General features: G+C 43.9%; 1 protein-coding gene across 7 annotated transcripts in view; it reads right to left on the bottom strand.

Annotated features, from left to right (window-relative positions):
• Positions 1 to 27,626, bottom strand: part of LOC140404101 (uncharacterized) — a 214,929-nt gene that overhangs the window by 33,260 nt on the left and 154,043 nt on the right. For all 7 annotated transcript variants that reach the window (XM_072492512.1, XM_072492510.1, XM_072492509.1 and 4 more), the window contains 3 exons: positions 25,113 to 25,277; positions 23,727 to 23,877; positions 22,986 to 23,081 (listed from right to left, as the gene is read on the bottom strand). In XM_072492512.1, coding sequence (XP_072348613.1) covers positions 22,986 to 23,081; positions 23,727 to 23,877; positions 25,113 to 25,277 — 412 coding nt within the window. The remainder of the gene's footprint in view (positions 1 to 22,985; positions 23,082 to 23,726; positions 23,878 to 25,112; positions 25,278 to 27,626) is intronic.

The following is a 27,626-nucleotide window of genomic DNA, read 5'->3' on the forward strand; positions in this document are numbered from 1 at the left end:
ACTGTATCCAACAAGAGTCAGTGTATATGGAACTATACCCAACAAGAGTCAGTGTATATGGAGATGTACCCAACAAGAGTCAGTGTATATGGAGATGTACCCAACAAGAGTCAGTGTATATGGAACTATACCCAACAAGAGTCAGTGTATATGGAACTGTACCCAACAAGAGTCAGTGTATATGGAACTGTACCCAACAAGAGTCAGTATATATGGAACTGTACCCAACAAATCAGTGTAAAAGGAACTGTACTCAACAAGAGTCAGTGTATATGGAACTGTACCCAACAAGAGCCAGTGTATATGGAACAGTACCCAACAAGAGTCAGTGCATATGGAACTGTACCCAACAAGAGCCAGTGTATATGGAACTGTACCCAACAAGAGCCAGTGTATATGGAACTGTACCCAACAAGAGTCAGTGTATATGGAACTGTACCCAACAAGAGTCAGTGTATATGGAACTATACCCAGCAAGAGTCAGTGTATATGGAACTGTACCCAACAAATCAGTGTAAAAGGAACTGTACCCAACAAGAGTCAGTGTATATGGAACTGTACCCAACAAGAGTCAGTGTATATGGAACTGTACCCAACAAGAGTCAGTATATATGGAACTGTACCCAACAAATCAGTGTAAAAGCAACTGTACCCAACAAGAGTCAGTGTATATGGAACTGTACCCAACAAGAGCCAGTGTATATGGAACAGTACCCAACAAGAGTCAGTGCATATGGAACTGTACCCAACAAGAGCCAGTGTATATGGAACTGTACCCAACAAGAGCCAGTGTATATGGAACTGTACCCAACAAGAGTCAGTGTATATGGAACTGTACCCAACAAGAGTCAGTGTATATGGAACTGTACCCAACAAGAGTCAGTGTATATGGAACTGTACCCAACAAGAATCAGTGTATATGGAGATGTACCCAACAAGAGTCATTGTATGTGGAACTGTACCCAACAAGAGTCAGTGTATATGGAACTGTACCCAACAAGAGCCAGTGTATATGGAACTGTACCCAACAAGAGCCAGTGTATATTGAACTGTACCCAACAAGAGTCAGTGTATATGGAACTGTACCCAACAAGAGTCAGTGTATATGGAACTATACCCAGCAATAGTCAGTGTATATGGAACTGTACCCAACAAGAGTCAGTGTATATGGAACTGTACCCAACAAGAGTCAGTATATATGGAACTGTACCCAACAAATCAGTGTAAAAGGAACTGTACCCAACAAGAGTCAGTGTATATGGAACTGTACCCAACAAGAGCCAGTGTATATGGAACAGTACCCAACAAGAGTCAGTGCATATGGAACTGTACCCAACAAGAGCCAGTGTATATGGAACTGTACCCAACAAGAGCCAGTGTATATGGAACTGTACCCAACAAGAGTCAGTGTATATGGAACTGTACCCAACAAGAGTCAATGTATATGGAACTATACCCAGCAAGAGTCAGTGTATATGGAACTGTACCCAACAAGAGTCAGTGTATATGGAACTGTACCCAACAAGAGTCAGTGTATATGGAACTGTACCCAACAAGAGTCAGTATATATGGAACTGTACCCAACAAATCAGTGTAAAAGGAACTGTACCCAACAAGAGTCAGTGTATATGGAACTGTACCCAACAAGAGCCAGTGTATATGGAACAGTACCCAACAAGAGTCAGTGCATATGGAACTGTACCCAACAAGAGCCAGTGTATATGGAACTGTACCCAACAAGAGCCAGTGTATATGGAACTGTACCCAACAAGAGTCAGTGTATATGGAACTGTACCCAACAAGAGTCAGTGTATATGGAACTGTACCCACCAAGATTTAGTGTATATGGAACTGTACCCAACAAGAATCAGTGTATATGGAGATGTACCCAACAAGAGTCATTGTATGTGGAACTATACCCAACAAGAGTCAGTGTATATGGAACTGTACCCAACAAGAGTCAGTGTATATGGAACTGTACCCAACAAGAGTCAGTATATATGGAACTGTACCCAACAAATCAGTGTAAAAGGAACTGTACCCAACAAGAGTCAGTGTATATGGAACTGTACCCAACAAGAGCCAGTGTATATGGAACAGTACCCAACAAGGGTCAGTGCATATGGAACTGTACCCAACAAGAGTCAGTGTATATGGAACTGTACCCAACAAGAGCCAGTGTATATGGAACTGTACCCAACAAGAGTCAGTGTATATAGAACTGTACCCAACAAGAGTCAGTGTATATGGAACTATACCCAACACGAGTCAGTGTATATGGAACTGTACCCAACAAGAGTCAGTGTATATGGAACTGTACCCAAAAAGAGTCAGTATATATGGAACTGTACTCAACAAATCAGTGTAAAAGGAACTGTACCCAACAAGAGTCAGTGTATATGGAACTGTACCCAACAAGAGCCAGTGTATATGGAACAGTACCCAACAAGAGTCAGTGCATATGGAACTGTACCCAACAAGAGCCAGTGTATATGGAACTGTACCCAACAAGAGCCAGTGTATATGGAACTGTACCCAACAAGAGTCAGTGTATATGGAACTGTACCCAACAAGAGTCAGTGTATATGGAACTGTACCCAACGAGAGTCAGTGTATATGGAACTGTACCCAACAAGAATCAGTGTATATGGAGATGTACCCAACAAGAGTCATTCTATGTGGAACTGTACCCAACAAGAGTCAGTGTATATGGAACTGTACCCAGCAAGAGCCAGTGTATATGGAACTGTACCCAACAAGAGCCAGTGTATATGGAACTGTACCCAACAAGAGTCAGTGTATATGGAACTGTACCCAACAAGAGTCAGTGTATATGGAACTATACCCAGCAAGAGTCAGTGTATATGGAACTGTACCCAACAAGAGTCAGTGTATATGGAACTGTACCCAACAAGAGTCAGTGTATATGGAACTGTACCCAACAAGAGTCAGTATATATGGAACTGTACCCAACAAATCAGTGTAAAAGGAACTGTACCCAACAAGAGTCAGTGTATATGGAACTGTACCCAACAAGAGCCAGTGTATATGGAACAGTACCCAACAAGAGTCAGTGCATATGGAACTGTACCCAACAAGAGCCAGTGTATATGGAACTGTACCCAACAAGAGCCAGTGTATATGGAACTGTATCCAACAAGAGTCAGTGTATATGGTACTATACCCAACAAGAGTCAGTGTATATGGAGATGTACCCAACAAGAGTCAGTGTATATGGAGATGTACCCAACAAGAGTCAGTGTATATGGAACTATACCCAACAAGAGTCAGTGTATATGGAACTGTACCCAACAAGAGTCAGTGTATATGGAACTGTACCCAACATGAGTCAGTATATATGGAACTGTACCCAACAAATCAGTGTAAAAGGAACTGTACACAACAAGAGTCAGTGTATATGGAACTGTACCCAACAAGAGCCAGTGTATATGGAACTGTACCCAACAAGAGCCAGTGTATATGGAACTGTACCCAACAAGAGCCAGTGTATATGGAACTGTACCCAACAAGAGTCAGTGTATATGGAACTGTACCCAACAAGAGTCAGTGTATATGGAACTATACCCAGCAAGAGTCAGTGTATATGGAACTGTACCCAACAAGAGTCAGTGTATATGGAACTGTACCCAACAAGAGTCAGTGTATATGGAACTGTACCCAACAAGAGTCAGTATATATGGAACTGTACCCAACAAATCAGTGTAAAAGGAACTGTACCCAACAAGAGTCAGTGTATATGGAACTGTACCCAACAAGAGTCAGTGTATATGGAACTGTACCCAACAAGAGTCAGTATATATGGAACTGTACCCAACAAATCAGTGTAAAAGGAACTGTACCCAACAAGAGTCAGTGTATATGGAACTGTACCCAACAAGAGCCAGTGTATATGGAACAGTACCCAACAAGAGTCAGTGCATATGGAACTGTACCCAACAAGAGCCAGTGTATATGGAACTGTACCCAACAAGAGCCAGTGTATATGGAACTGTACCCAACAAGAGTCAGTGTATATGGAACTGTACCCAACAAGAGTCAGTGTATATGGAACTGTACCCAACAAGAGTCAGTGTATATGGAACTGTACCCAACAAGAATCAGTGTATATGGAGATGTACCCAACAAGAGTCATTGTATGTGGAACTGTACCCAACAAGAGTCAGTGTATATGGAACTGTACCCAACAAGAGCCAGTGTATATGGAACTGTACCCAACAAGAGCCAGTGTATATTGAACTGTACCCAACAAGAGTCAGTGTATATGGAACTGTACCCAACAAGAGTCAGTGTATATGGAACTATACCCAGCAATAGTCAGTGTATATGGAACTGTACCCAACAAGAGTCAGTGTATATGGAACTGTACCCAACAAGAGTCAGTATATATGGAACTGTACCCAACAAGAGTCAGTGTATATGGAACTGTACCCAACAAGAGTCAGTATATATGTAACAGTGCCCAACAAATCAGTGTAAAAGGAACTGTACCCAACAAGAGTCAGTGTATATGGAACTGTACCCAACAAGAGCCAGTGTATATGGAACAGTACCCAACAAGAGTCAGTGCATATGGAACTGTACCCAACAACAGCCAGTGTATATGGAACTGTACCCAACAAGAGTCAGTGTATATGGAACTGTACCCAACAAGAGTCAGTGTATATGGAACTATACCCAACAAGAGTCAGTGTATATGGAACTGTACCCAACAAGAGTCAGTGTATATGGAACTGTACCCAACAAGAATCAGTATATATGGAACTGTACCCAACAAATCAGTGTAAAAGGAACTGTACCCAACAAGAGTCAGTGTATATGGAACTGTACCCAACAAGAGCCAGTGTATATGGAACAGTACCCAACAAGAGTCAGTGCATATGGAACTGTACCCAACAAGAGCCAGTGTATATGGAACTGTACCCAACAAGAGCCAGTGTATATGGAACTGTACCCAACAAGAGTCAGTGTATATGGAACCGTACCCAACAAGAGTCAGTGTATATGGAACTGTACCCAACAATAGTCAGTGTATATGGAACTGTACCCAACAAGAATCAGTGTATATGGAGATGTACCCAACAAGAGTCATTGTATGTGGAACTGTACCCAACAAGAGTCAGTGTATATGGAACTGTACCCAACAAGAGCCAGTGTATATGGAACTGTACCCAAAAAGAGCCAGTGTATATGGAACTGTATCCAACAAGAGTCAGTGTATATGGAACTGTACCCAACAAGAGTCAGTGTATATGGAGCTGTACCCAACAAGAGTCAGTGTATATGGAACTGTACCCAACAAGAGTCAGTGTATATGGAACTATACCCAACAAGAGTCAGTGTATATGGAGATGTACCCAACAAGAGTCAGTGTATATGGAGATGTACCCAACAAGAGTCAGTGTATACGGAACTATACCCAACAAGAGTCAGTGTATATGGAACTGTACCCAACAAGAGTCAGTGTATATGGAACTGTACCCACCAAGAGTCAGTATATATGGAACTGTACCCAACAAATCAGTGTAAAAGGAACTGTACCCAACAAGAGTCAGTGTATATGGAACTGTACCCACCAAGAGCCAGTGTATATGGAACAGTACCCAACAAGAGTCAGTGCACATGGAACTGTACCCAACAAGAGCCAGTGTATATGGAACTGTACCCAACAAGAGCCAGTGTATATGGAACTGTACCCAACAAGAGTCAGTGTATATGGAACTGTACCCAACAAGAGTCAGTGTATATGGAACTATACCCAGCAAGAGTCAGTGTATATGGAACTGTACCCAACAAATCAGTGTAAAAGGAACTGTACCCAACAAGAGTCAGTGTATATGGAACTGTACCCAACAAGAGTCAGTGTATATGGAACTGTACCCAACAAGAGCCAGTGTATATGGAACAGTACCCAACAAGAGTCAGTGTATATGGAACTGGACCCAACAAGAATCAGTGTATATGGAGATGTACCCAACAAAAGTCATTGTATGTGGAACTATACCCAACAAGAGTCAGTGTATATGGAACTGTACCCAACAAGAGTCAGTGTATATGGAACTGTACCCAACAAGAGTCAATATATATGGAACTGTACCCAACAAATCAGTGTAAAAGGAACTGTACCCAACAAGAGTCAGTGTATATGGAACTGTACCCAACAAGAGCCAGTGTATATGGAACAGTACCCAACAAGAGTCAGTGCATATGGAACTGTACCCAACAAGAGTCAGTGTATATGGAACTGTACCCAACAAGAGCCAGTGTATATGGAACTGTACCCAACAAGAGTCAGTGTATATAGAACTGTACCCAACAAGAGTCAGTGTATATGGAACTATACCCAACAAGAGTCAGTGTATATGGAACTGTACCCAACAAGAGTCAGTGTATATGGAACTGTACCCAACAAGAGTCAGTGTATATGGAACTGTACCCAACAAGAGCCAGTGTATATGGAATAGTACCCAACAAGAGTCAGTGCATATGGAACTGTACCCAACAAGAGCCAGTGTATATGGAACTGTACCCAACAAGAGCCAGTGTATATGGAACTGTACCCAACAAGAGTCAGTGTATATGGAACTGTACCCAACAAGAGTCAGTGTATATGGAACTGTACCCAACAAGAGTCAGTGTATATGGAACTGTACCCAACAAGAATCAGTGTATATGGAGATGTACCCAACAAGAGTCATTCTATGTGGAACTGTACCCAACAAGAGTCAGTGTATATGGAACTGTACCCAACAAGAGCCAGTGTATATGGAACTGTACCCAACAAGAGCCAGTGTATATGGAACTGTACCCAACAAGAGTCAGTGTATATGGAACTGTACCCAACAAGAGTCAGTGTATATGGAACTATACCCAGCAAGAGTCAGTGTATATGGAACTGTACCCAACAAGAGTCAGTGTATATGGAACTGTACCCAACAAGAGTCAGTGTATATGGAACTGTACCCAACAAGAGTCAGTATATATGGAACTGTACCCAACAAATCAGTGTAAAAGGAACTGTACCCAACAAGAGTCAGTGTATATGGAACTGTACCCAACAAGAGCCAGTGTATATGGAACAGTACCCAACAAGAGTCAGTGCATATGGAACTGTACCCAACAAGAGCCAGTGTATATGGAACTGTACCCAACAAGAGCCAGTGTATATGGAACTGTACCCAACAAGAGTCAGTGTATATGGAACTGTACCCAACAAGAGTCAGTGTATATGGAACTGTATATAGGGCAAATAGGGTTAAGGAAAATCCCAAGGCTTTTTACACTTACATAAAAAGCAAGAGGGTAGCCAGGGAAAGGGTTGGCCCACTGAAGGATAGGCAAGGGAATCTATGTGTGGAGCCAGAGGAAATGGGCGAGGTACTAAATGAATACTTTGCATCAGTATTCACCAAAGAGAAGGAATTGGTAGATGTTGAGTCTGGAGAAGGGGGTGTAGATAGCCTGGGTCACATTGTGATCCAAAAAGACGAGGTGTTGGGTGTCTTAAAAAATATTAAGGTAGATAAGTCCCCAGGGCCGGATGGGATCTACCCCAGAATACTGAAGGAGGCTGGAGAGGAAATTGCTGAGGCCTTGACAGAAATCTTTGGATCCTCGCTGTCTTCAGGGGATGTCCCGGAGGACTGGAGAATAGCCAATGTTGTTCCTCTGTTTAAGAAGGGTGGCAGGGATAATCCCGGGAACTACAGGCCGGTGAGCCTTACTTCAGTGGTAGGGAAATTACTGGAGAGAATTCTTCGAGACAGGATCTACTCCCATTTGGAAGCAAATGGACGTATTAGTGAGAGGCAGCACGGTTTTGTGAAGGGGAGGTCGTGTCTCACTAACTTGATAGAGTTTTTCGAGGAGGTCACTAAGATGATTGATGCAGGTAGGGCAGTAGATGTTGTCTATATGGACTTCAGTAAGGCCTTTGACAAGGTCCCTCATGGTAGACTAGTACAAAAGGTGAAGTCACACGGGATCAGGGGTGAACTGGCAAGGTGGATACAGAACTGGCTAGGCCATAGAAGGCAGAGGGTAGCAATGGAGGGATGCTTTTCTAATTGGAGGGCTGTGACCAGTGGTGTTCCACAGGGATCAGTGCTGGGACCTTTGCTCTTTGTAGTATATATAAATGATTTGGAGGAAAATGTAACTGGTCTGATTAGTAAGTTTGCAGACGACACAAAGGTTGGTGGAATTGCGGATAGCGATGAGGACTGTCTGAGGATACAGCAGGATTTAGATTGTCTGGAGACTTGGGCGGAGAGATGGCAGATGGAGTTTAACCTGGACAAATGTGAGGTAATGCATTTTGGAAGGGCTAATGCAGGTAGGGAATATACAGTGAATGGTAGAACCCTCAAGAGTATTGAAAGTCAAAGAGATCTAGGAATACAGGTCCACAGATCACTGAAAGGGGCTACACAGGTGGAGAAGGTAGTCAAGAAGGCATACGGCATGCTTGCCTTCATTGGCCGGGGCATTGAGTATAAGAATTGGCAAGTCATGTTGCAGCTGTATAGAACCTTAGTTAGGCCACACTTGGAGTATAGTGTTCAATTCTGGTCGCCACACTACCAGAAGGATGTGGAGGCTTTAGAGAGGGTGCAGAAGAGATTTACCAGAATGTTGCCTGGTATGGAGGGCATAAGCTATGAGGAGCGATTGAATAAACTCGGTTTGTTCTCACTGGAACGAAGGAGGTTGAGGGGCGACTTGATAGAGGTATACAAAATTATGAGGGGCATAGACAGAGTGGATAGTCAGAGGCTTTTCCCCAGGGTAGAGGGGTCAATTACTAGGGGGCATAGGTTTAAGGTGAGAGGGGCAAAGTTTAGAGTAGATGTACGAGGCAAGTTTTTTACGCAGAGGGTAGTGGGTGCCTGGAACTCACTACCGGAGGAGGTAGTGGAGGCAGGGACGATAGGGACATTTAAGGGGCATCTTGACAAATATATGAATAGGATGGGAATAGAAGGATACGGACCCAGGAAGTGTAGAAGATTGTAGTTTAGTCGGGCAGTATGGTCGGCACGGGCTTGGAGGGCCGAAGGGCCTGTTCCTGTGCTGTACATTTCTTTGTTCTTTGTTCTTTGTACCCAACAAGAGTCAGTGTATATGGAACTGTACCCAACAAGAATCAGTGTATATGGAGATGTACGCAACAAGAGTCATTGTATGTGGAACTGTACCTAACAAGAGTCAGTGTATATGGAACTGTACCCAACAAGAGTCAGTGTATATGGAACTGTACCCAACAAGAGCCAGTGTATATGGAACAGTACCCAACCAGAGTCAGTGCATATGGAACTGTACCCAACAAGAGCCAGTGTATATGGAGCTGTACCCAACAAGAGTCAGTGTATATGGAACTGTACCCAACAAGAGTCAGTGTATATGGAACTGTACCCAACAAGAGTCAGTGTATATGGAGCTGTACCCAACAAGAGCCAGTGCATATGGAACTGTATCCAACAAGAATCAGTGTAAAAGAAACTGTACCCAACAAGAGTCAGTGTATATGGAACTGTACACAACAAGAGTCAGTGTATATGGAACTGTACCCAACAAGAGTCAGTGTATATGGAGCTGTACCCAACAAGAGTCAGTGTATATGGAACTGTATCCAACAAGAGTCAGTGTATATGGAACTATACCCAACAAGAGTCAGTGTATATGGAGATGTACCCAACAAGAGTCAGTGTATATGGAGATGTACCCAACAAGAGTCAGTGTATATGGAACTATACCCAACAAGAGTCAGTGTATATGGAACTGTACCCAACAAGAGTCAGTGTATATGGAACTGTACCCAACAAGAGTCAGTATATATGGAACTGTACCCAACAAATCAGTGTAAAAGGAACTGTACTCAACAAGAGTCAGTGTATATGGAACTGTACCCAACAAGAGCCAGTGTATATGGAACAGTACCCAACAAGAGTCAGTGCATATGGAACTGTACCCAACAAGAGCCAGTGTATATGGAACTGTACCCAACAAGAGCCAGTGTATATGGAACTGTACCCAACAAGAGTCAGTGTATATGGAACTGTACCCAACAAGAGTCAGTGTATATGGAACTATACCCAGCAAGAGTCAGTGTATATGGAACTGTACCCAACAAGAGTCAGTGTATACGGAACTGTACCCAACAAGAGTCAGTGTATATGGAACTGTACCCAACAAGAGTCAGTATATATGGAACTGTACCCAACAAATCAGTGTAAAAGGAACTGTACCCAACAAGAGTCAGTGTATATGGAACTGTACCCAACAAGAGTCAGTGTATATGGAACTGTACCCAACAAGAGTCAGTATATATGGAACTGTACCCAACAAATCAGTGTAAAAGGAACTGTACCCAACAAGAGTCAGTGTATATGGAACTGTACCCAACAAGAGCCAGTGTATATGGAACAGTACCCAACAAGAGTCAGTGCATATGGAACTGTACCCAACAAGAGCCAGTGTATATGGAACTGTACCCAACAAGAGCCAGTGTATATGGAACTGTACCCAACAAGAGTCAGTGTATATGGAACTGTACCCAACAAGAGTCAGTGTATATGGAACTGTACCAAACAAGAATCAGTGTATATGGAGATGTCCCCAACAAGAGTCATTGTATGTGGAACTGTACCCAACAAGAGTCAGTGTATATGGAACTGTACCCAACAAGAGCCAGTATATATGGAACTGTACCCAACAAGAGCCAGTGTATATTGAACTGTACCCAACAAGAGTCAGTGTATATGGAACTGTACCCAACAAGAGTCAGTGTATATGGAACTATACCCAGCAATAGTCAGTGTATATGGAACTGTACCCAACAAGGGTCAGTGTATATGGAACTGTACCCAACAAGAGTCAGTATATATGGAACTGTACCCAACAAATCAGTGTAAAAGGAACTGTACCCAACAAGAGTCAGTGTATATGGAACTGTACCCAACAAGAGCCAGTGTATATGGAACAGTACCCAACAAGAGTCAGTGCATATGGAACTGTACCCAACAAGAGCCAGTGTATATGGAACTGTACCCAACAAAAGCCAGTGTATATGGAACTGTACCCAACAAGAGTCAGTGTATATGGAACTGTACCCAACAAGAGTCAGTGTATATGGAACTGTACCCAACAAGAGTCAGTGTATATGGAACTGTACCCAACAAGAGTCAGTGTATATGGAACTGTACCCAACAAGAGTCAGTATATATGGAACTGTACCCAACAAATCAGTGTAAAAGGAACTGTACCCAACAAGCGTCAGTGTATATGGAACTGTACCCAACAAGAGTCAGTGTATATGGAACTGTACCCAACAAGAGTCAGTATATATGGAACTGTACCCAACAAATCAGTGTAAAAGGAACTGTACCCAACAAGAGTCAGTGTATATGGAACTGTACCCAACAAGAGCCAGTGTATATGGAACAGTACCCAACAAGAGTCAGTGCATATGGAACTGTACCCAACAAGAGCCAGTGTATATGGAACTGTACCCAACAAGAGTCAGTGTATATGGAACTGTACCCAACAAGAGTCAGTGTATATGGAACTGTACCCAACAAGAGTCAGTGTATATGGAACTGTACCCAACAAGAATCAGTGTATATGGAGATGTCCCCAACAAGAGTCATTGTATGTGGAACTGTACCCAACAAGAGTCAGTGTATATGGAACTGTACCCAACAAGAGCCAGTGTATATGGAACTGTACCCAACAAGAGCCAGTGTATATTGAACTGTACCCAACAAGAGTCAGTGTATATGGAACTGTACCCAACAAGAGTCAGTGTATATGGAACTATACCCAGCAATAGTCAGTGTATATGGAACTGTACCCAACAAGAGTCAGTGTATATGGAACTGTACCCAACAAGAGTCAGTATATATGGAACTGTACCCAACAAATCAGTGTAAAAGGAACTGTACCCAACAAGAGTCAGTGTATATGGAACTGTACCCAACAAGAGCCAGTGTATATGGAACAGTACCCAACAAGAGTCAGTGCATATGGAACTGTACCCAACAAGAGCCAGTGTATATGGAACTGTACCCAACAAAAGCCAGTGTATATGGAACTGTACCCAACAAGAGTCAGTGTATATGGAACTGTACCCAACAAGAGTCAGTGTATATGGAACTGTACCCAACAAGAGTCAGTGTATATGGAACTGTACCCAACAAGAATCAGTGTATATGGAGATGTACCCAACAAGAGTCATTGTATGTGGAACTATACCCAACAAGAGTCAGTGTATATGGAACTGTACCCAACAAGAGTCAGTGTATATGGAACTGTACCCAACAAGAGTCAGTATATATGTAACAGTGCCCAACAAATCAGTGTAAAAGGAACTGTACCCAACAAGAGTCAGTGTATATGGAACTGTACCCAACAAGAGCCAGTGTATATGGAACAGTACCCAACAAGAGTCAGTGCATATGGAACTGTACCCAACAAGAGCCAGTGTATATGGAACTGTACCCAACAACAGCCAGTGTATATGGAACTGTACCCAACAAGAGTCAGTGTATATGGAACTGTACCCAACAAGAGTCAGTGTATATGGAACTATACCCAACAAGAGTCAGTGTATATGGAACTGTACCCAACAAGAGTCAGTGTATATGGAACAGTACCCAACAAGAATCAGTATATATGGAACTGTACCCAACAAATCAGTGGAAAAGGAACTGTACCCAACAAGAGTCAGTGTATATGGAACTGTACCCAACAAGAGCCAGTGTATATGGAACAGTACCCAACAAGAGTCAGTGCATATGGAACTGTACCCAACAAGAGCCAGTGTATATGGAACTGTACCCAACAAGAGCCAGTGTATATGGAACTGTACCCAACAAGAGTCAGTGTATATGGAACTGTACCCAACAAGAGTCAATGTATATGGAACTGTACCCAACAAGAGTCAGTGTATATGGAACTGTACCCAACAAGAATCAGTGTATATGGAGATGTACCCAACAAGAGTCATTGTATGTGGAACTGTACCCAACAAGAGTCAGTATATATGGAACTGTACCCAACAAGAGCCAGTGTATATGGAACTGTACCCAAAAAGAGCCAGTGTATATGGAACTGTACCCAACAAGAGTCAGTGTATATGGAACTGTACCCAACAAGAGTCAGTGTATATGGAACTATACCCAGCAAGAGTCAGTGTATATGGAACTGTACCCAACAAGAGTCAGTGTATATGGAACTGTACCCAACAAGAGTCAGTGTATATGGAACTGTACCCAACAAGAGTCAGTATATATGGAACTGTACCCAACAAATCAGTGTAAAAGGAACTGTACCCAACAAGAGTCAGTGTATATGGAACTGTACCCAACAAGAGCCAGTGTATATGGAACAGTACCCAACAAGAGTCAGTGCATATGGAACTGTACCCAACAAGAGCCACTGTATATGGAACTGTACCCAACAAGAGCCAGTGTATATGGAACTGTACCCGACAAGAGTCAGTGTATATGGAACTGTACCCAACAAGAATCAGTGTATATGGAGATGTACCCAACAAGAGTCAGTGTATATGGAACTGTACCCAACAAGAGTCAGTGTATATGGAACTATACCCAACAAGAGTCAGTGTATATGGAACTGTACCCAAAAAGAGCCAGTGTATATGGAACTGTACCCAACAAGAGCCAGTGTATATGGAACTGTACCCAACAAGAGTCAGTGTATATGGAACTGTACCTAACAAGAGTCAGTGTATATGGAACTGTACCCAACAAGAGTCAGTGTATATGGAACTGTACCCAACAAGAATCAGTGTATATGGAGATGTACCCAACAAGAGTCATTGTATGTGGAACTGTACCCAACAAGAGTCAGTGTATATGGAACTGTACCCAACAAGAATCAGTGTATATGGAACAGTACCCAACAAGAGCCAGTGTATATGGAACATTACCAAACAAGAGTCAGTGTATATGAAACTGTACCCAACAAGAGTCAGTGTATATGGAACTGTACCCAACAAGAGTCAGTGTATATGGAACAGTACCCAACAAGAGCCAGTGTATATGGAACTGTACCCAACAAGAGTCAGTGTATATGGAACTGTACCCAACAAGAGTCAGTGTATATGGAACTGTACCCAACAAGAGTCAGTATATATGTAACTGTACCCAACAAATCAGTGTAAAAGGAACTGTACCCAACAAGAGTCAGTGTATATGGAACTGTACCCAACAAGAGTCAGTGTATATGGAACTGTACCCAACAAGAGCCAGTGTATATGGAACAGTACCCAACAAGAGTCAGTGCATATGGAACTGTACCCAACAAGAGCCAGTGTATATGGAGCTGTACCCAACAAGAGTCAGTGTATATGGAACTGTACCCAACAAGAGTCAGTGTATATGGAGCTGTACCCAACAAGAGCCAGTGTATATGGAACTGTATCCAACAAGAATCAGTGTAAAAGAAACTGTACCCAACAAGACACAGTGTATATGGAACTGTACCCAACAAGAGTCAGTGTATATGGAACTGTACCCAACAAGGGTCAGTATATATGGAACTGTACCCAACAAATCAGTGTAAAAGGAACTGTACCCAACAAGAGTCAGTGTATATGGAACTGTACCCAACAAGAATCAGTGTATATGGAGATGTACCCAACAAGAGTCATTGTATGTGGAACTATACCCAACAAGAGTCAGTGTATATGGAACTGTACCCAACAAGAGTCAGTGTATATGGAACTGTACCCAACAAGAGTCAGTATATATGTAACAGTGCCCAACAAATCAGTGTAAAAGGAACTGTACCCAACAAGAGTCAGTGTATATGGAACTGTACCCAACAAGAGCCAGTGTATATGGAACAGTACCAAACAAGAGTCAGTGCATATGGAACTGTACCCAACAAGAGCCAGTGTATATGGAACTGTACCCAACAACAGCCAGTGTATATGGAACTGTACCCAACAAGAGTCAGTGTATATGGAACTGTACCCAACAAGAGTCAGTGTATATGGAACTATACCCAACAAGAGTCAGTGTATATGGAACTGTACCCAACAAGAGTCAGTGTATATGGAACTGTACCCAACAAGAATCAGTATATATGGAACTGTACCCAACAAATCAGTGGAAAAGGAACTGTACCCAACAAGAGTCAGTGTATATGGAACTGTACCCAACAAGAGCCAGTGTATATGGAACAGTACCCAACAAGAGTCAGTGCATATGGAACTGTACCCAACAAGAGCCAGTGTATATGGAACTGTACCCAACAAGAGCCAGTGTATATGGAACTGTACCCAACAAGAGTCAGTGTATATGGAACTATACCCAGCAAGAGTCAGTGTATATGGAACTGTACCCAACAAGAGTCAGTGTATATGGAACTGTACCCAACAAGAGTCAGTGTATATGGAACTGTACCCAACAAGGGTCAGTATATATGGAACTGTACCCAACAAATCAGTGTAAAAGGAACTGTACCCAACAAGAGTCAGTTTATATGGAACTGTACCCAACAAGAATCAGTGTATATGGAGATGTACCCAACAAGAGTCATTGTATGTGGAACTATACCCAACAAGAGTCAGTGTATATGGAACTGTACCCAACAAGAGTCAGTGTATATGGAACTGTACCCAACAAGAGTCAGTATATATGTAACAGTGCCCAACAAATCAGTGTAAAAGGAACTGTACCCAACAAGAGTCAGTGTATATGGAACTGTACCCAACAAGAGACAGTGTATATGGAACAGTACCCAACAAGAGTCAGTGCATATGGAACTGTACCCAACAAGAGCCAGTGTATATGGAACTGTACCCAACAACAGCCAGTGTATATGGAACTGTACCCAACAAGAGTCAGTGTATATGGAACTGTACCCAACAAGAGTCAGTGTATATGGAACTATACCCAACAAGAGTCAGTGTATATGGAACTGTACCCAACAAGAGTCAGTGTATATGGAACTGTACCCAACAAGAATCAGTATATATGGAACTGTACCCAACAAATCAGTGGAAAAGGAACTGTACCCAACAAGAGTCAGTGTATATGGAACTGTACCCAACAAGAGCCAGTGTATATGGAACAGTACCCAACAAGAGTCAGTGCATATGGAACTGTACCCAACAAGAGCCAGTGTATATGGAACTGTACCCAACAAGAGCCAGTGTATATGGAACTGTACCCAACAAGAGTCAGTGTATATGGAACTGTACCCAACAAGAGTCAGTGTATATGGAACTGTACCCAACAAGAGTCAGTGTATATGGAACTGTACCCAACAAGAATCAGTGTATATGGAGATGTACCCAACAAGAGTCATTGTATGTGGAACTGTACCCAACAAGAGTCAGTATATATGGAACTGTACCCAACAAGAGCCAGAGTATATGGAACTGTACCCAAAAAGAGCCAGTGTATATGGAACTGTACCCAACAAGAGTCAGTGTATATGGAACTGTACCCAACAAGAGTCAGTGTATATGGAACTATACCCAGCAAGAGTCAGTGTATATGGGACTGTACCCAACAAGAGTCAGTGTATATGGAACTGTACCCAACAAGAGTCAGTGTATATGGAACTGTACCCAACAAGAGTCAGTATATATGGAACTGTACCCAACAAATCAGTGTAAAAGGAACTGTACCCAACAAGAGTCAGTGTATATGGAACTGTACCCAACAAGAGCCAGTGTATATGGAACAGTACCCAACAAGAGTCAGTGCATATGGAACTGTACCCAACAAGAGCCACTGTATATGGAACTGTACCCAACAAGAGCCAGTGTATATGGAACTGTACCCAACAAGAGTCAGTGTATATGGAACTGTACCCAACAAGAATCAGTGTATATGGAGATGTACCCAACAAGAGTCATTGTATGTGGAACTATACCGAACAAGAGTCAGTGTATATGGAACTGGACCCAACAAGAGTCAGTGTATATGGAACTGTACCCAACAAGAGTCAGTATATATGGAACTGTACCCAACAAGAGTCAGTGTAAAAGGAACTGTACCCAACAAGAGTCAGTGTATATGGAACTGTACCCAACAAGAGCCAGTGTATATGGAACAGTACCCAACAAGAGTCAATGCATATGGAACTGTACCCAATAAGAGCCAGTGTATCTGGAACTGTACCCAACAAGAGCCAGTGTATATGGAGCTGTACCCAACAAGAGTCAGTGTATATGGAACTGTACCCAACAAGAGTCAGTGTATATGGAACTATACCCAACAAGAGTCAGTGTATATGGAACTGTACCCAAAAAGAGTCAGTGTATAGGGAACTGTACCCAACAAGAGTCAGTATATATGGAACTGTACCCAACAAATCTGTGTAAAAGGAACTGTACCCAACAAGAGTCAGTGTATATGGAACTGTACCCAACAAGAGCCAGTGTATATGGAACAGTACCGAACAAGGGTCAGTGCATATGGAACTGTACCCAACAAGAGCCAGTGTATATGGAACTGTACCCAACAAGAGCCAGTGTATATGGAACTGTACCCAACAAGAGTCAGTGTATATGGAACTGTACCTAACAAGAGTCAGTGTATATGGAACTGTACCCAACAAGAGTCAGTGTATATGGAACTGTACCCAACAAGAATCAGTGTATATGGAGATGTACCCAACAAGAGTCATTGTATGTGGAACTGTACCCAACAAGAGTCAGTGTATATGGAACTGTACCCAACAAGAATCAGTGTATATGGAACAGTACCCAACAAGAGCCAGTGTATATGGAACATTACCAAACAAGAGTCAGTGTATATGGAACTGTACCCAACAAGAGTCAGTGTATATGGAACTGTACCCAACAAGAGTCAGTGTATATGGAACAGTACCCAACAAGAGCCAGTGTATATGGAACTGTACCCAACAAGAGTCAGTGTATATGGAACTGTACCCAACAAGAGTCAGTGTATATGGAACTGTACCCAACAAGAGTCAGTATATATGTAACTGTACCCAACAAATCAGTGTAAAAGGAACTGTACCCAACAAGAGTCAGTGTATATGGAACTGTACCCAACAAGAGTCAGTGTATATGGAACTGTACCCAACAAGAGCCAGTGTATATGGAACAGTACCCAACAAGAGTCAGTGCATATGGAACTGTACCCAACAAGAGCCATTGTATATGGAGCTGTACCCAACAAGAGTCAGTGTATATGGAACTGTACCCAACAAGAGTCAGTGTATATGGAGCTGTACCCAACAAGAGCCAGTGTATATGGAACTGTATCCAACAAGAATCAGTGTAAAAGAAACTGTACCCAACAAGACACAGTGTATATGGAACTGTACACCAACAAGAGTCAGTGTATATGGAACTATACCCAGCAAGAGTCAGTGTATATGGAACTGTACCCAACAAGAGTCAGTGTATATGGAACTGTAGCCAACAAGAGTCAGTGTATATGGAACTGTACCCAACAAGGGTCAGTATATATGGAACTGTACCCAACAAATCAGTGTAAAAGGAACTGTACCCAACAAGAGTCAGTGTATATGGAACTGTACCCAACAAGAGCCAGTGTATATGGAACAGTACCCAACAAGAGTCAGTGCATATGGAACTGTACCCAACAAGAGCCAGTGTATATGGAACTGTACCCAACAAGAGCCAGTGTATATGGAACTGTACCCAACAAGAGTCAGTGTATATGGAACTGTACCCAACAAGAGTCAGTGTATATGGAACTGTACCCAACAAGAGTCAGTGTATATGGAACTGTACCCAACAAGAATCAGTGTATATGGAGATGTACTCAACAAGAGTCATTGTATGTGGAACTATACCCAACAAGAGTCAGTGTATATGGAACTGTACCCAACAAGAGTCAGTGTATATGGAACTGTACCCAACAAGAGTCAGTATATATGGAACTGTACCCAACAAGAGTCAGTGTAAAAGGAACTGTACCCAACAAGAGTCAGTGTATATGGAACTGTACCCAACAAGAGCCAGTGTATATGGAACAGTACCCAACAAGAGTCAGTGCATATGGAACTGTACCCAAAAAGAGCCAGTGTATATGGAACTGTACCCAACAAGAGCCAGTGTATATGGAACTGTACCCAACAAGAGTCAGTGTATATGGAACTGTACCCAACAAGAGTCAGTGTATATGGAACTATACCCAACAAGAGTCAGTGTATATGGAACTGTACCCAAAAAGAGTCAGTGTATATGGAACTGTACCCAACAAGAGTCAGTGTATGTGGAACTGTACCCAACAAGAGTCAGTGTATATGGAACTGTACCCAACAAGAGTCAGTGTATATGGAACTGTACCCAACAAGAATCAGTGTATATGGAGATGTACCCAACAAGAGTCATTGTATGTGGAACTGTACCCAACAAGAGTCAGTGTATATGGAACTGTACCCAACAAGAATCAGTGTATATGGAACAGTACCCAACAACAGCCAGTGTATATGGAACTGTACCCAACAAGAGTCAGTGTATATGAAACTGTACCCAACAAGAGTCAGTGTATATGGAACTATACCCAACAAGAGTCAGTGTATATGGAACAGTACCCAACAAGAGCCAGTGTATATGGAACTGTACCCAACAAGAGTCAGTGTATATAGAACTGTACCCAACAAGAGTCAGTGTATATGGAACTGTACCCAACAAGAGTCAGTATATATGTAACTGTACCCAACAAATCAGTGTAAAAGGAACTGTACCCAACAAGAGTCAGTGTATATGGAACTGTACCCAACAAGAGTCAGTGTATATGGAACTGTACCCAACAAGAGCCAGTGTATATGGAACAGTACCCAACAAGAGTCAGTGCATATGGAACTGTACCCAACAAGAGCCAGTGTATATGGAGCTGTACCCAACAAGAGCCAGTGTATATGGAACTGTATCCAACAAGAATCAATGTAAAAGAAACTGTACCCAACAAGAGTCAGTGTATATGGAACTGTACCCAACAAGAGTCAGTGTATATGGAACTGTACCCAACAAGAGCCAGTGTATATGGAGCTGTACCCAACAAGAGTCAGTGTATATGGAACTGTACCCAACAAGAGTCAGTGTATATGGAACTGTACCCAACAAGAGTCAGTGTATATGGAACTGTACCCGAGTAAGAGTCAGTGTATATGGAACTGTACCCATCAAGAGCCAGTGTATATGGAACTGTACCCAACAAGAGTCAGTGTATATGGAACTGTACCCAACAAGAGTCAGTGTATATGGAACTGTACCCAACAAGAGTCAGTGTATATGGAACTGTACCCAACAAGAGCCAGTGTATATGGAACTGTACCCAACAAGAGTCAGTGTATATGGAACTGTACCCAACAAGAGTCAGTGTATATGCAGCTGTACCCAACAAGAGTCAGTGTATATGGAACTGTACCCAACAAGAGTCAGTGTATATGGAACTGTACCCAACAAGAGTCAGTGTATATGGAGCTGTACCCAACAAGAGCCAGTGTATATGGAACTGTATCCAACAAGAATCAGTGTAAAAGAAACTGTACCCAACAAGAGTCAGTGTATATGGAACTGTACCCAACAAGAGTCAGTGTATATGGAACTGTACCCAACAAGAGCCGGTGTATATGGAACTGTACCCAACAAGAGCCAGTGTATATGGAACTGTACCCAACAAGAGTCAGTGTATATGGAACTGTACCCAACAAGAGTCAGTGTATATGGAACTGTACCCAACAAGAGTCAGTGTATATGGAACTGTACCCAACAAGAGTCAGTGTATATGGAACTGTACCCAACAAGAGTCAGTGTATATGGAACAGTACCCAACAAGAGTCAGTGTATATGGAACTGTACCCAACAAGAGTCAGTGTATATGGAACTGTACCCAACAAGAGTCAGTGTATATGGAACTATACCCAACAAGAGTCAGTGTATATGGAGATGTACCCAACAAGAGTCAGTGTATATGGAACTGTATCCAACAAGAGTCAGTGTATATGGAACTATACCCAACAAGAGTCAGTGTATATGGAGATGTACCCAACAAGAGCCAGTGTATATGGAACTATACCCAACAAGAGTCAGTGTATATGGAACTGTACCCAACAAGAGTCAGTGTATATTGAGATGTACCCAACAAGAGTCAGTGTATATGGAACTATAACCAACAAGAGCCAGTGTATATGGAACTATACCCAACAAGAGTCAGTGTATATGGAACTGTACCCAACAAGAGTCAGTGTATATTGAGATGTACCCAACAAGAGTCAGTGTATATGGAACTGTACCCAACAAGAGTCAGTGTATATGGAACTGTACCCAACAAGAGTCAGTGTATATGGAACTGTACCCAACAAGAGGCAGTGTATATGGAGATGTACCCAACAAGAGCCAGTGTATATGCAACTGTACCCAACAAGAGTCAGTGTATATGGAACTGTACCCAACAAGAGTCAGTGTATATGGAACTGTACCCAACAAGAGTCAGTATATATGTAACAGTGCCCAACAAATCAGTGTAAAAGGAACTGTACCCAACAAGAGTCAGTGTATATGGAACTGTACCCAACAAGAGTCAGTGTATATGGAACTGTACCCAACAAGAGCCAGTGTATATGGAACAGTACCCAACAAGAGTCAGTGCATATGGAACTGTACCCAACAAGAGCCAATGTATATGGAGCTGTACCCAACAAGAGTCAGTGTATATGGAACTGTACCCAACAAGAGTCAGTGTATATGGAACTGTACCCAACAAGAGTCAGTGTATATGGAGCTGTACCCAACAAGAGCCAGTGTATATGGAACTGTATCCAACAAGAATCAGTGTAAAAGAAACTGTACCCAACAAGAGTCAGTGTATATGGAACTGTACCCAACAAGAGTCAGTGTATATGGAACTGTACCCAACAAGAGTCAGTGTATATGCAGCTGTACCCAACAAGAGTCAGTGTATATGGAACTGTACGCAACAAGAGTCAGTGTATATGGAGCTGTACCCAACAAGAGCCAGTGTATATGGAACTGTATCCAACAAGAATCAGTGTAAAAGAAACTGTACCCAACAAGAGTCAGTGTATATGGAACTGTACCCAACAAGAGTCAGTGTATATGGAACTGTATCCAACAAGAGTCAGTGTATATGGAACTGTACCCAACAAGAGCCGGTGTATATGGAACTGTACCCAACAAGAGCCAGTGTATATGGAACTGTACCCAACAAGAGTCAGTGTATATGGAACTGTACCCAACAAGAATCAGTGTATATGGAACTGTACCCAACAAGAGTCAGTGTATATGGAACTGTACCCAACAAGAGTCAGTGTATATGGAACAGTACCCAACAAGAGTCAGTGTATATGGAACTATACCCAACAAGAGTCAGTGTATATGGAACTGTACCCAACAAGAGTCAGTGTATATGGAACTGTACCCAACAAGAGTCAGTGCATATGGAACTGTACCCAACAAGAGTCAGTGTAAAAGGAACTATACCCAACAAGAGTCAGTGTATGTGGAACGGTACCCAACAAGAGTCAGTGTATATGGAACAGTACCCAACAAAGAGTCAGTGTATATGGAACTGTACCCAACAAAGAGTCAGTGTAAAAGGAACTATACCCAACAAGAGTCAGTGTATATGGAACTGTACCCAACAAGTCAGTGTATATGGAGCTGTACCTGAGTAAGAGTTAGTGTATATGAACTGTACCTGTTTAAGCGTTAATGTGTATGGAAATGTCCCCGAGAAAGACTCTGTGTATATGGAATTGTATTCCAATAAAAATCAGTGTTTATGGAACTGTACCCACTAAGAATCATTGTATATGTACCGGTTCCCTAGCAAGAGTCCGTGTACATGTAATTCTAGATGGATAAGAGTGGCATCTTCAGGAGAGGAGCAGTTTAAGTGTACGTGTCACACAGAGACACCTCTGCACACATGTATCCATGAAGCTGCCCAGACACAGTTACTCACCCAACCACCAATCTGGGAAACCCGAGGCAGCACCATCTGCAGAATAAATTCTTCAACCCATCTTTTAAAAATTGCAAAGGATTCTGATTCCAGGATCTTAAAAATAGAAATGGAATAATTAATTCTAGGTGTGTACGGCTGCTCCTTGTTTGAATCTGTCAGACTTGATCACTGCCCTGTCACAGGACTAAAACACCCTTCACCAAAGTTAGAAATGACATCCCCTTTCCGGGGAGGGGGAGGTAGTGGAAATCTCACTGGACTAGTAATCCAGAGGCCCAGATTGGTGCTCTGAGGACACGAGTTCGCATCCCAGCACACCAGCTGTTAGTCAATAATAAAATCTGGAATTAAAAGCTAAACTCCCAGGGGCGGCACAGTGACAGTGTGTGTACATCCACAAGATGCACTGCAGCAACTCAGCAAAGCCCCTTTGGCAACATCTTCCACACCCACAAGCTCAAACACCAAGAAGATACATGGGTAACACCCGCACCTCCCGTTCTCCCCATCCGACAGCAGCCTGACTTGGAAATAGATCACCACTTCTGCACTGTCGCTGGATCAAAATCCTTGGCTCCTGATCCCACAAAATATTCGCAGCGCGGTCTCATTATGGGTTAGAGACAGCAAGCATCACCCGGTAAAGTACCCAGCCATTAGCCAGTGTGGAGTGAACACCCATTAATCACCGGCAATGTTTGATTTCCGCATTATTGGTTGAATGTTCAGAGTACTCACCATCGGCAGAAATAGCTTTGCAAGGTGGAAGAAAATAAAGATTGGGGCAACCGGGCCAGCTCCTGGAGTAACTCTGCTGCTGAAGATGGTTTTTGACAAGCACTGCAGAATGTGTAGGGGATTGCGGCTTTTCAGGAGTGGCCCAAACACCCTGAACAGAAACAGAGAAACAATGAGACGTAGCTTCCTGACAGCGGCCCCGATACCATGAGATTCACGGCCAAGGGCGGAGCTCAAACACCAGGTATATTTGACTTAATTTCAGTCCTATTATGTTCAGTCATATTAAAGAAGCAATTTAAAAAGATCAACTATCATTTGATTTCTGTATCAATCTTAATTTGGGGAATTTTGCAAGTTCCATACTTTAAAGCGAGAAATATTCAAACTAAAACAGCGCTGAATGATTGGTTCAGTTTGTGTACAAGTGAAGGATCTGGAGCGGGATTCTCCGATGCCAACATCGTAATCGGCAATCAGGCGGAGAATTGACTTTCCCCCAATTGCTCCTCCCCCCCGGAATTGGGGCCATCGCGCACCATAGCAACACCGTTGGCGCGGCAATAGCTGGCCCTCCCGCAATGCTCTGCCCCCAATGGGCTGAGTTCCTGGTGGCGTCGGACACGGGTGGCAGCTGCGGACTGTGTCCAGCGCTGCCACACTCGGCCGGGATCCGTGCCACTGGCTGGGGATCAGTGCAGACAGGCCATTTGGCCCATCGGGTCTGCACTGACCCTCCAAAAGAGCCCCTGCCTAGGCCCACTGCCCCGCCTTATCCCCGTAATCCCACCTAACCGTTGGACACGAAGGGCAATTTATCACGGACAATCACCTAACCTGCACGTCTTTGGACTGTGGGAGGAAACCGGAGCACCCGGAGGAAACCCACGCAGACACGGGGAGGATGTGCAGACTCCGCACAGACAGTGACCCAAGCCGGGAATCGAACCTGGGACCCTGGCGCTGTGAGGCAGCAGTGCTAACCACTGTGCCACGGTGCTGCCGCATAGAGGGTATGAGGGACCGTGGGGAATGTGTCTGCGGGTGAGAGCGGGTGAGAGATGAGGACTGGGGGCGGCCTAACAGCTTGTAAATCACGTGAGAAGTATGAATAATAAAAGGTATGCAATGTCCCAGACATTGGCCTTCTACCTACCCATCCTGCCTCGGTATTTCCTAAGCTACCTTCATGGCCTCCTCCAAGGTTGACAGACCCGATTACATCCTGCATCTGCCCCCAACACAGTCACAATTACCCAATTTGGGGTCCTTTTCACTGAGACGGGTCTGGCCTGGAGATGTCCTGACTCGAGCTACCTGCCTTGCTAACAGAATCCAGTCAAAAATCTCAATCCGTAAAAATCATTAACCCGTTGCCAAACCTACTGTTCGAATTCGGGATCCTGGGTTATACGACGTTCAAGCTTTCCCAAATATTGCAACGCTTTTCCCAGGTCCAAAGCAGTGCTTCCGTCTTCTTCCTTGCTGTTGGGAACCTTCCCGGGTTCAGCCGCTGTTCCAGGAATCACACCTTCCTTTCCGTTTATGTAGCTGAAAAGGAGAAATGAAGAGAATTTGCAAAGTTCTGAGGAAGCGAGTTTGAAATCTGTCAAGTTCACCGGCTGACAGAGTGTCCCCAGCGTCACTCTGCTGTTGGGAGTTGGTGTCATGCACGAGACATTTACCCCCAGCGGCTGAGTATGAACCTCGCTCAGATCGCGCTCTGCAAGCGAGAGGTTTGGGCTGACGCGGTGAAAAAGCTTTAGGTACACGCAGGCATGGAACTTTCCCAGGAAGATCTTCCCGACCTTCCTGATAGCACCGGCTCCTCGTTGCTGGAGGCGGGGCATCAGCGGGGGTTTGGACAGGGGGGGCTGTCTCGGCGATTTGCGGGAGGATTCTGGAGGAGGCCGGGGTGTCCATGGCGGGGGTTAAGGCGCAGTGGGAGGAGGAGATGGGGGCGGTGCTGGAGGAGGGATTGTGGTGTGAGGTGCTGCGGGGGGTAAACACCCCGACTGTGCGCGAGGCCGGGGCTGATACAGCTGGAGGTGGTGTACAGGGTGCACCTGACAAAGTCTCGGATGAGCCGGCTGTTTGAGGGGGTGGGGGGTGTCTGTGAGCGATGTGGAAGGGGCTCCGTGAACCATGTGCAGATGTATTGGTTCTGCCGGAGGCTGGGAAAGGTTTTGGGGGACGGTGATCAGCACTATCTCGGGGGTTTTAGATGTGGACATGGAGCCCAGTCCCAGGGGGCCATATTCAGGGTGTTGGGTCGACTGGGGAAAGATAATTAACCTCATTAACAGGGCAGCACGGTAGCACAAGTGGTTAGCACTGTGGCTTCACAGCGCCAGTGTCCCAGGTTCGATTCCCCGCTGGGTCACTGTCTGTGCGGAGTTTGCACGTTCTCCCCGTGTCTGCGTGGGTTTCCTCCGGGAGCTCCGGTTTCCTCCCACAGTCCAAAGACGTGCAGGTTAGGTGGATTGGCCGTGATAAATTGCCCTTAGTGACCAAAAAAGGTTAGGAGAGGATAGTGGGTTACTGGGATAGATGGAAGTGAGGGCTTCAGTGGGTCGGTGCAGACTTGATGGGCCGAATGGCCTCCTTCGGCACTGTGTGTCTATGTCTAACCTCCGCCTCGCTGATCGCTCGCAGACGGGTCCTGTTGGGGTGGAGATCAGCTTCTCCACCCTGTGCCTCGGCCTGGTTGGGGGGGGGGGGGGGGGGGGGGGGGTTTGTTTTGTATTATAAATTTGTTGAAAAGTTGTTAAATAAAGATACTTGATAAAAAAGTCAGAGTGTTAGAGTCAGCAAGACAGAGATAGAGAGAGTGTTAGAGAGTCAGCAAGACAGTCAGAGAGAGACAGAGAGAGTGTTAGAGTCAGCAAGACAGTCAGAGAGAGACAGAGAGAGTGTTAGAGTCAGCAAGACAATCAGAGAGAGACAGAGAGAGTGTTCGAGAGTCAGCAAGACAGTCAGAGAGAGACAGAGAGAGTGTTAGAGTCAGCAAGACAGTCAGAGAGAGACAGAGAGAGTGTTAGAGAGTCAGCAAGACAGTCAGAGAGAGACAGAGAGAGTGTTAGAGAGTCAGCAAGACAGTCAGAGAGAGACAGAGAGAGTGTTAGAGAGTCAGCAAGACAGTCAGAGAGAGACAGAGAGAGTGTCAGAGAGTCAGCAAGACAGTCAGAGAGAGACAGAGAGAGTGTTAGAGAGTCAGCAAGACAGTCAGAGAGAGACAGAGAGAGTGTTAGAGTCAGCAAGACAGTCAGAGAGAGACAGAGAGAGTGATAGAGTCAGCAAGACAGTCAGAGAGAGACAGAGAGAGTGTTAGAGAGTCAGCAAGACAGTCAGAGAGAGACACAGAGAGTGTTAGAGTCAGCAAGACAGTCAGAGAGAGACAGAGAGAGTGTTAGAGAGTCAGCAAGACAGTCAGAGAGAGACAGAGAGAGTGTTAGAGTCAGCAAGACAGTCAGAGAGAGACAGAGAGAGTGTTAGAGAGTCAGCAAGACAGTCAGAGAGAGACAGAGAGAGTGTTAGAGAGTCAGCAAGACAGTCAGAGAGAGACAGAGAGAGTGTTAGAGAGTCAGCAAGACAGTCAGAGAGAGACAGAGAGAGTGTTAGAGAGTCAGCAAGACAGTCAGAGAGAGACAGAGAGAGTGTTAGAGTCAGCAAGACAGTCAGAGAGAGACAGAGAGAGTGTTAGAGTCAGCAAGACAGTCAGAGAGAGACAGAGAGAGTGTTAGAGAGTCAGCAAGACAGTCAGAGAGAGAGAGACAGAGTGTTAGAGAGTCAGCAAGACAGTCAGAGAGAGACAGAGAGAGTGTTAGAGTCAGCAAGACAGTCAGAGAGAGAGAGTGTTAGAGAGTCAGCATGACAGTCAGAGAGAGACAGAGAGAGTGT

The sequence above is a fragment of the Scyliorhinus torazame genome, chromosome 29, assembly GCF_047496885.1.
Source record: "Scyliorhinus torazame isolate Kashiwa2021f chromosome 29, sScyTor2.1, whole genome shotgun sequence".
Taxonomy (NCBI): Eukaryota; Metazoa; Chordata; class Chondrichthyes; order Carcharhiniformes; family Scyliorhinidae; genus Scyliorhinus; species Scyliorhinus torazame.